This window comes from Passer domesticus, chromosome 8 (assembly GCF_036417665.1).
Source record: "Passer domesticus isolate bPasDom1 chromosome 8, bPasDom1.hap1, whole genome shotgun sequence".
In the NCBI taxonomy this organism is placed as follows: Eukaryota; Metazoa; Chordata; class Aves; order Passeriformes; family Passeridae; genus Passer; species Passer domesticus.
In genome coordinates, this window is record NC_087481.1 from 37,851,605 (window position 1) to 37,863,764 (window position 12,160).

The 12,160-nt window shown below is 43.2% G+C and overlaps 1 protein-coding gene across 3 annotated transcripts in view; it reads right to left on the reverse strand.

The window, feature by feature from the left end:
• The window catches only part of VCL (vinculin), a 56,197-nt gene extending 45,137 nt beyond the window's left edge, over window positions 1-11,060 (reverse strand). Inside the window, exon 1 of one of the 3 annotated variants that reach the window (XM_064430431.1) lies at window positions 10,590-11,060. In XM_064430431.1, coding sequence (XP_064286501.1) covers window positions 10,590-10,757 — 168 coding nt within the window. In that variant the 5' untranslated portion in view covers window positions 10,758-11,060. The remainder of the gene's footprint in view (window positions 1-10,589) is intronic. The other 2 variants (XM_064430429.1, XM_064430430.1) reach the window with 2 other exon arrangements.
• Window positions 11,061-12,160: the final 1,100 nt, after the last annotated feature.

Consider the following 12,160-nt stretch of genomic DNA (forward strand, 5'->3'; position numbering starts at 1 on the left):
ATTAACGGGCCACCCATTTCTAACTGTTAAAATCCTCTTACAGGTTGAACAGACATTAATGAAAAAGTCTTCAAGTCTTGGTGAAATAAATATATTAGAGCTGAGGTTTCTGTACTAGCTACTAGACAGGAACTACAATCATCACAGATGTCAAGCTGGGAAGAGGAGGAAAAAAATAAAAATCAGATCAACAAAGATACATTCCTGTCTTCCTGCTGCACGGGCAGTGGGCTGGGCTCAGCTGGTCTGACAGCTCAAGTGCCAGTGGAATCTAGTCTGAGAGCTAAGGAATGCAGGTTTTGCCAGCATTAACTAAGGAGAAATTAAAGAAATCACATGTTTTTGGTTTTTTTTACTCAGAGACAAAACTGAAGTGAAACCTATCTAAAATTTACTGAGGTTCCCATTCACCATGCTTTGATTTTCTTGAGAAAAAAGGAGCATTTTATAGGTGTGGCAAAGACTCAAAGAGCACTTCACTTGCTACAGTTAAGCCAGTGGTTTGACCTTCACAATCCATTTTCTGTCATTGTGTCAGGGCAAGCTAAATAAAAAGTGACCTTTTTGCTACTACTCTGTAATTCGAGAGAAACCCCATTTATTCATCTCTGTTATTCAGCACAGCTATTGTGCTGCAAAAGCTGCAAAGACAGCTATGCTCATGAAAGTGATTATTACTGTAGTCCAAACACTAGTCAGTTTAATTTGTCAGCTCACCTAAAAACCCGTAAGGGTTACACAGTAATTTGAAAAAGCAGCACTTGGAAGAAAACTTCTTATAAAGTGTAAAAACAGAAGCTTTTCAAGACTTATCTGAAGAGCAAATAGAAACCTGTATACACACTCAGAGGCTGAAATGTGAAGCACCTTTTGTGATTTATCTTGACCAAAGTTACAAAAACCCCTATGATTTTAATAACAAACATGCACACCAAAACAAGTTAAACTTCCAGTAACTTTCATCCAGGTGCTTGATGCAGCTATCCTTTTCTAGTGATAAATCTTTAGATAAATATTCAGTGCATCACACACTTCAGTATTAAAAACCTGCCATAAGCAAGTACACAAAAGTCTGTTGGCAACTTGCAAGGTTTCCAGAGTTTAAATAGGAAGATTGAACACACCAGCTTGCATACAATTAACACATTATTTTTTTCACTCAGTTATGTATTACTACATCCCATTTTGCACTGAAGAGCTTAACCATTCCTTGCCTATGAACAGACAGGTATCATACTCATTTATAAGAAGTCCATTTGTAAGTTTGTGGTCACCAGGAAGCAAATCCACCCAAAAATGCTCACAGCTCACAACGTATTTGTCTCTCACACGTACTGACTATCAGTCTAGTCGAAGTCAGTTTCTGCTCCTTCTGGCAAGCATTTGTACAGGTGAACAAAACAAAACCTGCATAAGACAAGAAAGTTTTATTAATGCTTCCCTCATTTTATTAATGCTTCACTCAGTTGCAATGTGCAGCCTCTTGAAAAGTCAGGAAAGGTTTGGAAGCCAGGAGAAGAAGCAACTCAGCTGAAGTAAATTCTAGATGGCAGCTTTTAACAGCTCCCCTGCTAGACAGGAAGAGTCAGACTTGTGAAACTGAAGTTGATACCCAATGATTTGGCTGATACCAAATGGCTGAAAGATGAGAATGGGCAAGAAGTTGACTCAGCCTTTAACAAGCTTCCCATTTTGATGCGCCCATTTAAAAAGAAAGGCTGAGAACATTGATTAGTTTCCCATCACATAAGACTTAACTAAGGTGAGCACACTGCCTCTCATCAGTTCAGGGGTGAGAACACACGACCACTTCTCATACTGCTACTATAGCACCTCTGTGACTATACTCATTTATGAAATTAATGACCACAGCTGTTTTCTTGCACATTTTTCAGCATTTAAGGAGGAGCAGGCTCATGCTAAGGTTCAGCTACTAAAACGAAGTTCAAATTGAATACCATTGTATTCTACTATTCCCACAAACACAAATGAAACACTGAGCAATGAGACAAGAACAGCTGCAACATACCCAAGCATTTTAAGCTGCATACACAAAGATATCTGAACATAAAGCTTGTAAAGTTCACCAAAGCAGTACTTTCTCAGCTCTGCTATTCACCATTTTATTTATGTACCATATGTACCTCAGGTCAAAGATTAATCATGATACTTGCTGAAATGAAACCTCCTTAAGCCATCCCAAAAATTCAGTTTAGAATGAAAACTGTTTGCCTGTACTTTTGCTTTCACAGACTCTAAACTGTAATCTATTAATTATGTATTATACAATTATGTATTAATTGGTAAATACTGACTGAGGAGCTGAAGGCAGGAAGTGCTCTGCTGTTGCAAACAGGGAACAATTGATTGGGAATGCCAATGACAAATTGAGCAACCATTAGATGGTAGAATTAAGAATCCTGACAGGAAAAAAATAGACAAATCAGAGCTTGAGCTTCAGAACCAACTTTAACGTCTTCAGGGACTTAACTGGAGAAATCACATAGAATACATTCCTTGAAAGAGAAATTCTGGAGAGCTGGTTCAACCTGACGAGCAGGAGGACAAGTAAAAGTGCAGGAGGCCTGCCTGAATGAACATTGCTCCTGCTGGATGAACAGAGATGTTAGCTGAGCACACAGGGATGGGGTCCATCCCAAGGTGTACCTAGAGTTGAACCTAGTGAGGGCCATGAAAGACAAAAATTGCTTGTCTAAATACAGCAGCAAAATAAGGACTAGGTAAAATGTGGGCCCACTGTGGGATAGGTATGGATGTCTGACCACAATATGAAAAATATGTGCTCAAAGACTTATTTACCTGCCTTTTCTGAGACTATCTGCCTTCAGCAATCCCAGGTCCCTAAAATAACCTGAGAGCTTGTCACAAGAAAAATTTATATTTGCTGAAAGAAGCTCAAGTTACATTTGCTATTCTGTGGGTGTAATCATTGCCTTGATTTAAAAGGCAATGCAACATTATTACAATAGGTCTCTTCATAAGTATCCTAGGCCAACACCAACAGAAACAGCTTGTTTCTTTCTCCACTCTTTACTGGAGAAACCCAACATGAATCATCAGTTTCCTATCCTTCCCACAAAGTCTGGGAAACTGTTCCAATACTTGTTTTTACAGTGAGAGAAACAGATATCGTCATAACTAAGAGTCAACAAGCTGGCAGTTTCAGAAACTCTGGAATGGCTTTGATAATGAAGAGGTTTTTGCTTTTCTGCTTTTGTTCCCGTTCATTAGCCACTATCGTTATCCATTGTTCATTATTCATGTTGTAAATAGCTCTCCTGAAGCATCAGAACAATACTGACTTCTGAATAGGAGATATGTTACAAAGTGAATTGTTCAATATATTTTGACACAAATCTTTGGTTCTAGTCTCAGGATACGGACAAGTACAAGTTATACCTCAGTACACTTTAATTATTAGGCAAAGTAAGCAAAGGAAAGGTTTGACCCGTGTATTGATTCTCTAGTCAGTCTTTCATATCCTCACAGATGCACTAGAGCCTGATTTACTCCAGGGACAAACTGGACCTACTTCCAAGTACTATACATGGAGGGTCATGCCCCCATTCTCTCCCCTACCAGTTCAGTTTTGAGCTACTGGGAAGCTCAGCTTGTGTTTAGAAGAGATCCTTATTGATGAAATATCTGTAATTGAAAAGAAGATCCAGCCTTCATTTGATCATTTCATCTCCCCATGCAGCAAGTCATCTTGTATCCACAAAGCATCTTCAGAAATGAAGGTAGCTGCAATATTCATTCATCTGCTCTATTTCCATGGTACAACACAAGTTGTTACTCTACACTCCAATTACAGGACAATATTTAGAGTTAATTCTCTCTCACCTCTTGTCATACAAATTAAGGAAGAAATTATACATCTAAACATTACAATTAATGTAATGGATAAAATTTAATAGTTATACAGTCACAAAAGAATAAAAAGACACTTCACTGTTCAAATTCAATACCAACAATACTCCCATGGCTGTGTTTAAAGACATGTCAGGAGGGCTATCAATTTGCAGAAATTAAGAACTGTGGCTGCAGTGAAGTTCTGTATCAAGAACTGCTTCTCAGCATTTGACTGAGCAAGTAAGAGACTATAATTTCTGCCACGAAAGGAAAAAAATATTATATTTCAATACGTGCAAAGTACTCTGTGTTCTGAAGGTACACATTTCTGACTCATGTTTTGTTTGGGTAATTTTTTATTAACTTCTAAAAGGAATTCCACACCTACAGTCCAATATCATTATGTGGAGAAAAGTATCTTCCCATTTCAAAGTACAAAGCAAAACTACAGCACTCTCTAAAGTTACAAGACATCAGGAAGAATACATTCCTAAAAACACTCTTCCTTAACACAGGTTTAACTCTTCCCACACTGGTGTATTTGACTTATGCAGAAAAAGGCTTTTAATAAGTTTTTCAAAGCAGGAGTGGTATTCACTAGATTCTTGGCATATGGAATTTTTTAGTCCAACTGCTACTTAAAGACTATCCATTCCACAATAATAATCTCTATGTACATTTAAAGGAAGAGAGAACAAAAGATTTCTTTTAAAGCTGATGGAGCAAACTGGAATAAATTAAGTATCCAAACACAATAACAGAACAAAGATTATTCCATTCAAATCAGAAACTAATTAATCACTTATGTAAAGATGATTCCTAACAGATAAAAGCAAGAAAGAAGTTTATGATGTGCTTTTGTTATTACAAAGTTGCTTTCTGTCTGATTAATCAGCCCCTCCCACACATACACCCTAATGGGGTTTTTCCACTTTCTCAGAGCATATGGCCACAGTTCCCAGAATGGTAAATGATCCCTGAAGAAACTGCTGTACACTGAAGGATGTTCTAATAAAAAAAAAAGGAAATCATTATTATTTGTAAAACACTAATGACAGTCTTCTACTACTCATAGGTAAGACCTAGAAAGCTGTAGTGAAAAGGCATTCTCTCATGAGATCTTCAAGCTTATTCTAGTGCTCATTCACGTGTCACTAATTTGGAGCTCTGTAGAGTTCAGATGATCTGCTCTTTCAACCATTTCTTTCAGCTTCAACATGTAACAACATAATAAACTGGAAATGGGGAGGCACAGATCTATACATATCCCATGACAAGTTACAAACAAAGAAAAATGCAAAAACCACAACCCCCTTGAGAGTCACCTTGTGTGGTGTATAGAAATTCTGCAAGGAAAAAAGCTTATCTTGTTCCTTTCTTCTCCATCCTTTTCCAAGATACAAAAAAATATTGCAAGCTAGTTTTTCTCCTCAAAAAAGAGAAACACTAAGCTGCTCACAACAGCTCACTCCTCTCTTTGTAGGCTGAGTTACAAGCAAGTCAGCTATGCCAAAGTAAAACTTAGGATGATAAAGCTGTTTTACCATCCACTCTCCTCAACAGTCAGACCATTTCTCCTCATTCCAGGTGTTATCTGTGTATTTGACTTTTGCTGTTAGAATTATGACAGGGGTTCAAGGCAGGCTGCATTCTTCACAAATTCACTTAAACAGGTGATTTCCAAGCGGGTGGTTTGCAGGTGTCAGTAGGCAATTCACAGCCTGTCCAGGGAAGATGGACAGCCCTTTCCAAATGGCCCTACAACCCCAGGAACTTCTCACCTGCCAGAGGCCCATGGATGCAGACACAACATGCCAGTGGCTTCAGGTGATGACTGCCTGTTCCTCTGCTGCGACAGGACAGCTGCTATAGCTGCAGTACATGCAACACTCCCACAGTTAACTCCCTTGTTCAGTTTAAACTTTATCTCTGCCAAAGCACTGGTATTAAGTTCCATTTGTTTTAATATCTATCTGGGTAGTTTTAGCTGTGCCTAGATGGGGTGGGCTTCAGCTGGTGATAGTTTAAGGAGACTGACCTCACAACTTCAGGAAGCCACAAAAACCTCTGACCCACATGATTTTGACCCAGCAGTACAGGGTCTTGTTCCCATCAAGTACAATCGCCAGTCAAGCTTAATCTTACTCTAGACTGCTTTTATTTACATTTTAAAATAGTACTTGGCCCAGACCTACTTAAAGGAAGCATCTGATAAACCCTGACTATGAGACAGGAGATTTATAACCTAAGAGGCCCTTCCTGATGATTACCTGACCTAGTCAGGCCTGACCCAGCTAGTCACAGTAACTGAGATACAGAAAGGTATCAGCAGCGTTTCATAAGCCTCCAAACCTCACTAGGTAAATAAAGTCATATCACAGCATCCAACAATAACATCTTCTTGAGGAATGCAGCCATCAGCAATTTAAGAGAGTAAAGCAATTTTTTCCCATTAAAAAAACAATATAATAGGAACTGGAAGCATATACACACTTGGGAAGCAGACTCACATATAAATGGACAACACAGAGGATGGAATACCAGAAGTTGCATCATCAAATAGACAATCATTGTTTTTTCAGAGCAGATATCTGTTCTGAAAGATCTCAGTCACTTCACTTGTCACCATTAGTGTCTTAAATCTTCCATTATGAGCATTTCATAAGAGTATCACTTTGCTCAGATGCCCCAAGCTCTATCAAAATTAAGGACATTAAAACAGGGTAAGTCTCAAGCAATTGGTCTCAGATAAAGCAGGTCTTTTAGGCCATTGACCTCACTCAATAGCCCAGACTCTGAAAAATGAACACCTCCTTGAGCTGCTGAGCCTGCTCCAATATTTTAAATTGTGTGCTTCCCAACTCGCTTCTACTCCCTTAATTTTAATGCAGAGAATTACAACCCAATCTGTCAAACTCAGCAGCTTCACCCATGGCATTGTTGGCATTTGGCAGAGCAACAGTGCTCTGAGGCAGCTCTGTGGGAAACAGCAGAGAGAAGTGACCAGAGCCTGTACTGACAGAATGCCAGGATCCATAAAAGCACTATGGAGCTACAACATCAGAGCAGGATTTGCTTTCTCTGTTTGGCAATGTTATAACACTGGTCTGAACATAAATGCTTGTAAATTCACTACTGCCAAGCAGCAATCTTTTTTCTCCTTCATGAAATAAAACCATATACATATAATGTGTGTGATCGATTCACCATTTCTGCATTATCATCAGTCATCCTTGATAAAAATCCCAGTTTTTAAAATAGGCTAAAAGTCTGGTGAATTACTAAAAAAAAAAACCCAAAACAAAACAAGAAAACCAAACAATTAGGAGGGAAAGAAAAAGAAGCCTGAAACACCTAGAAAATCACCACATAGTTAATTTCTTCCCTGGGAAGTTTGACTAGTTAAAATTCAATTTCCTTTCACTCTCCTCTAAACTAACAGGATATTTAGCAAGCTCAAAATTATGCCATACCTATTAGGTAGCCTTGACTATTACCCACCACCAGCATCACTTCTGTTGACTTACAGTGTCACATCTTTTAGATAAAATAAATACCAAATGCCAGCCTTCCTGTAAGAGGCCACATATTCACTACAAATATAAGCCAATACAAACATTAATATTTTCAGTTAAAAGAAGGACCAATTTAGTACATTCATAGTCTTGTGGTATCTGAAGCCTCTCCCTCAAATTCCTGGCTCCAGTCAAAGTTGATTCCTGTGTAAAAAAGATTCTGATGCTTACCTCCACATTATATTTCTGCACAGGGAACAAGGACTTCACCCCACAGTTAAGAAATTTCATCAAAATGCTTCAAAACAATTTGAGAATTATTGTGCAAAAGCTATTCCCCAACAAAATAGTCACAATGCAGTGAAAGCAAACTGTTGCACACTGAGAAAAGAATACCAAGTCTTTCTTTGGTATTTTACTACAGCAATGACTAACTTGTAAAAGATTTAGTAATTTCATTAACATCAGCAATGACTTTGACCCTCTCTTCTCCAGGTTTACTTTACAATTAGGTTTGGACAAGGCAGTATCTCTAGAATTGGTCCACTTGAGTGTGCAAACTTTACATTAAAAAAGCCATGTCATTTAAGATGGCTTCAGGCAAACACTGAAATACAGCATAACCATTAATGACAGAAAATAGAGAAATGCATGCCAATGGAAAAGTTCTTATAGAGATCTCTAGTCAGGGTATTTAAGAGGAGGACCCCCTTGTGACTCATCTAATAGTCCTAATGTAAGACTCTCATATCTATCAACCTCTAGTCCATCTTGAATAGTGTATTGTGCTAGCTCCATCTCAGGAATGTTGAAATTATTGCACAGAGGTCCTTCCTTATAGCCATACAGTCATTTCCTAGTCCATTTCCCCTCACAGTACATCTTCTAGGCCTTCAACAAGAATGGGTCTCAAAACTTCAAACACTGTTACCAGCAATTACACACAGACATGATAGTTAAATCAATTAAATATTACGTTTTCCAAACTGCAGAACCCTTACTATAGGCTGGGCAGCTGGAGAGTAATGCTGCTGTATATGAAAATTCATCTCTAAAGAACTCCCTGCTCCTCAGTACTTTTCTTTATGTACTTTGTGATACTCACACTACACTAAGAACCCTGAGCAGACAGCAAGCAACACGAGCCAGCAGCCACGTTACTCTCTTGGTTGCACTGATAATTCCATCTTCACTGTCACCTGGGAAGCCACCAGAAGGCTCGTAATTTGAGAACCTGTCTGCACAAATTCTCCTGCTCCTGTGAAACTGCTGTTTCATAAATCACCTTTACACTTCAGAGAGATGCACTGAACACAGAGCTCCAAATAGGGAACAGAACTTTAATTCTGCATTTTTCCTAATACAGACAAAGCTGTGTTTTAACAGAGCAGGGAATCTTCCTGGTAACTACCACCTCAGATTACACCACTTCTAATTGCTCTTTGTGAATAAACACAGAAAAAATAATTCAACAATCTTTCCTTTTATCAAAGTAGCAGGCAAGAAGAGAAAAGCAGAGGCTTCCAAAACAGTCCAAAATGAAAGAAGAGCTAGCATTAGTAAGCTGCAGAAGGAAACTAAATCTGTTCCTGCATTTCTCTAATAAATGAAATTTTACCAAGTTTCTTTTGTGAGAAAGGTGGGGTGAGGAAAAACAGTCACACAACCCAGTGTTACAGGGCTAGCTCAGAGAAGCAAAGCATTATCCCAATGTCTTCCTTTCAAGGAAAAGTATTTCATACACACAGGCTTCACACCCTTACAGCCAGAACACCTATTACATCAGTGAACTGCTGCAGAACAACTGTTCTTCATAAAAAGATGGGTGTCTGCTATAGTCAGCAAGAAGCACAAGTATTCTAGACAGTCTGTAATATTTACAGTCATGGCGACCAAGAGACCTAGTTACACTGTAGTAAACTGCAAAACCTCCAAGTGGCAAGTTATTCTAGCAGCAGTGAGTAGTACAGGCCAAAACATGATTAGCACATCACATACATTAGTCATCTTGACAGCTTCTTATGCCCACAAGTCTCATGATTTCAGGGCACTCAAACATTGGTTAACAGTGACACAGTATTTTAACTTGCACAGCTATTCAATTTAAGGCAAAGTTTACTGGCAAGAGGTATTTCTTGCTAGGAATGACTTCAGAATTTAACGGGATTAAAAATGAGCAATGAATATGTGATGTTCAAAAATGTACTCAGTATTTGTAAACAAGCTTAACAAGGGTGCAAGGTAAGTATTACCAGGTAATTCTTAATGCAGTAGAAGAGCAGGCAATGTCACAGTGCTTTCTATATCAAAGAAAGTATTTCTGCCTTGCAACAGTTCGTTATTCTTTTGTTTATTATAAAAGTGCTAATACGACTAAAACATTTCAAATGCATTAGTCACTTGCACTTCTCATACTGCAGTGTCCATACTGCATGTACTCAGCTCTTAAAGAGACAAGCTGTGCATAACCACTTTCAACAAGTCGAAAGAGTCAGGGCAAATTTCCGTCACCTTAAGCTTACCACAAGCAAACAGTAACTCATACTCGAGGCTAAGTAACAAGAAAAATTTACAGCTCCAGACTTTGCCTGGAAGCCACAGGTCTGTCCCGCCTCAACTTCTGCACTGATAAGGAACGGCCACCCCTCACCGATTTAAAAATGAAACGCAAATGCCTGGAAGGTTTGGACTTTGTTATTGGTTGGGTTTGGGATTTTTTGGATAGGCTCACGCCAAGTAAGTATTTTGCCTTTTATAGCGCGTACACTTAAAATAGGAGTTTCCTAGGCAGCAAAGAACCACAGAGCGTATCAGAGCCATCTGCGAAGCGTTTCCGGGCGGGTATGAACCGCAGCAATACCGCGCTTTACTGAGATGCCGCTCCTCAGGTGGGCAAAGGCTTCTCCGCTCCGAGAATGCGAGCAACTCGCTGCCGGGACAACTCGCTGCTCCGCTGCACGGCTCTCACGGCTCCTTCGCCGCCCGAGCGAGAACAAACGAAGGCGGCTTCCAGGCAGAGGTCCAGACAGCCTTCTAACTTAACCCTTTCCCGGGCCCCGGCACCTCGCGGGGCGGCGGCCGGACACCTGTCCGCGACAGCCCGGGGCGGGCGGGCGCCGCCGGACTCCCAAGTTGGCCGCGGCGGCCAAAGTCGCTCCCAGGAGAAGGCGCGGAGGAGGCGGGCCAGCCGCCGCTACTCACCCGCACCAGGTTGCTGACAGCGGCCTGCACGGCCGACACGGGGGCGGTGAGGTCCGGGATGGCCTTTCCGTCCACCTCCCCCTCCTCGTGCATGATGACCAGGTGGGAGATCTGCTGGGCCACCGGCTCCAGGATGCTCTCGATGGTGCGCGTGTGGAAGACGGGCATGGCGGCGGCGGGGTGGGGGGCCGGGGCCCGAACTCAGCACAAACTCCTGGCAAACTCTGTCCCTGCGGGCTGGCGCCCCACAGAGAAAGCCGCGGCCTCCACGCGAAGAGGAAAAGGAGGAAGAATAGGAAAGCAAACGCCCACTCCGAGCTCCCCTCGCCCCGGAGCGGAGTGCGGCACACGGAGAAGCGGCCACCGGCTCAGCTCGCGGAGGCGGGACTCGAACTCGCTGCCCTCCTGCCACCCACCGGCAGCACCCACCCCACACTGGCGCCGCTCCTCAGCCAGGCGGCGGCTTTTCAAGCGCCACAACCCGCCCCTCCCGCGGCTCCCGCCCCCGGCCGCCTCGCCCAATGGCCGAGCCGCGGCCGCCGCTCCCAGTGGCGCAACGCCGCGTCCATCAACATTCCAGAGCCTCCTTCCCCCTCCGCCCCCCGCCTTTCCCGCACCGCCCGCCTTCCCAACCAAGCTTGGTTGCGCGGGCGCTGGTTTCCCAGCGTCGAGATGACGTCAGACATTCTGGTGTCCATATAAGGAGAGGATTAATGCCAGGGTGCCGGGATCGCGGGGGTGAGGGCGGTGGGATTCCTGCGCCACGCCCGCCGCCGGAGCAACTTCGCTCCGCTGGGCTGAGGCGGAGCGTGACCGCCTGGCCGGGCGCGTGGGGCTGGGCATTGCTGGGGCGGGGGTGGCCGAGGGGAGGTGGCGCTCCTGGCCGGACCCGCTGTCCCCAGGCGCTGCTTGGGGCGCGCCGCTTCGTGCGGGGTGTGCGTTCTCCCCGCAGCCGGCCGTGCGCGGCCCGCCCTGGGCGCGGCCCCAATCGCTTCCGCCCACACTGAGGAAAAGTGGCGAGCGGCTGCGGGCGCCGCTTCTCGCTGGCGCTGCGCTTCAGGTGGGCAGGGCTGTCCCTGCCGTCCCGCTGCCCCGCGCCGCCCCTCAGGGCTGAGGGGACAGCCGGACAGCGCTGAGGCGGCGGCGGCCCGGCGGGCGGCACGTACCGGGAGCGTGAACCTCGGCTTGGGTTTTACCGCTGTGATTGGTGCTAATAGCGAGAGCTTGTTTAAATACACTTAGGTGAGCGGTGTGGTGTCGGGAGAAGGAGTACAGACCGTAGTCAGAGAGGAACATAAATCCCCACTTTGCCGTGGGCTGCCAGTCCCAGCACGGCTCGGGTGAGCCCTACGGGCGCTGCCTGCTCTCCGAGCACGGTCTCTTGTGGCACTGGCTGCACTCGTGCTAATAAAATAAAACAAAACGTGAGTGAGGAGTTACGCTCTACACTTCTTACTTTCTCTGATAAACCAGCACAGGTTCAGATTTGGAAAGTTGTTGATGGCTTGTAGGTGTTTTTATCCTTGTGCTGGTATTTTAAGCTATAAATCAATGTCCCTGTCAGACTGGGT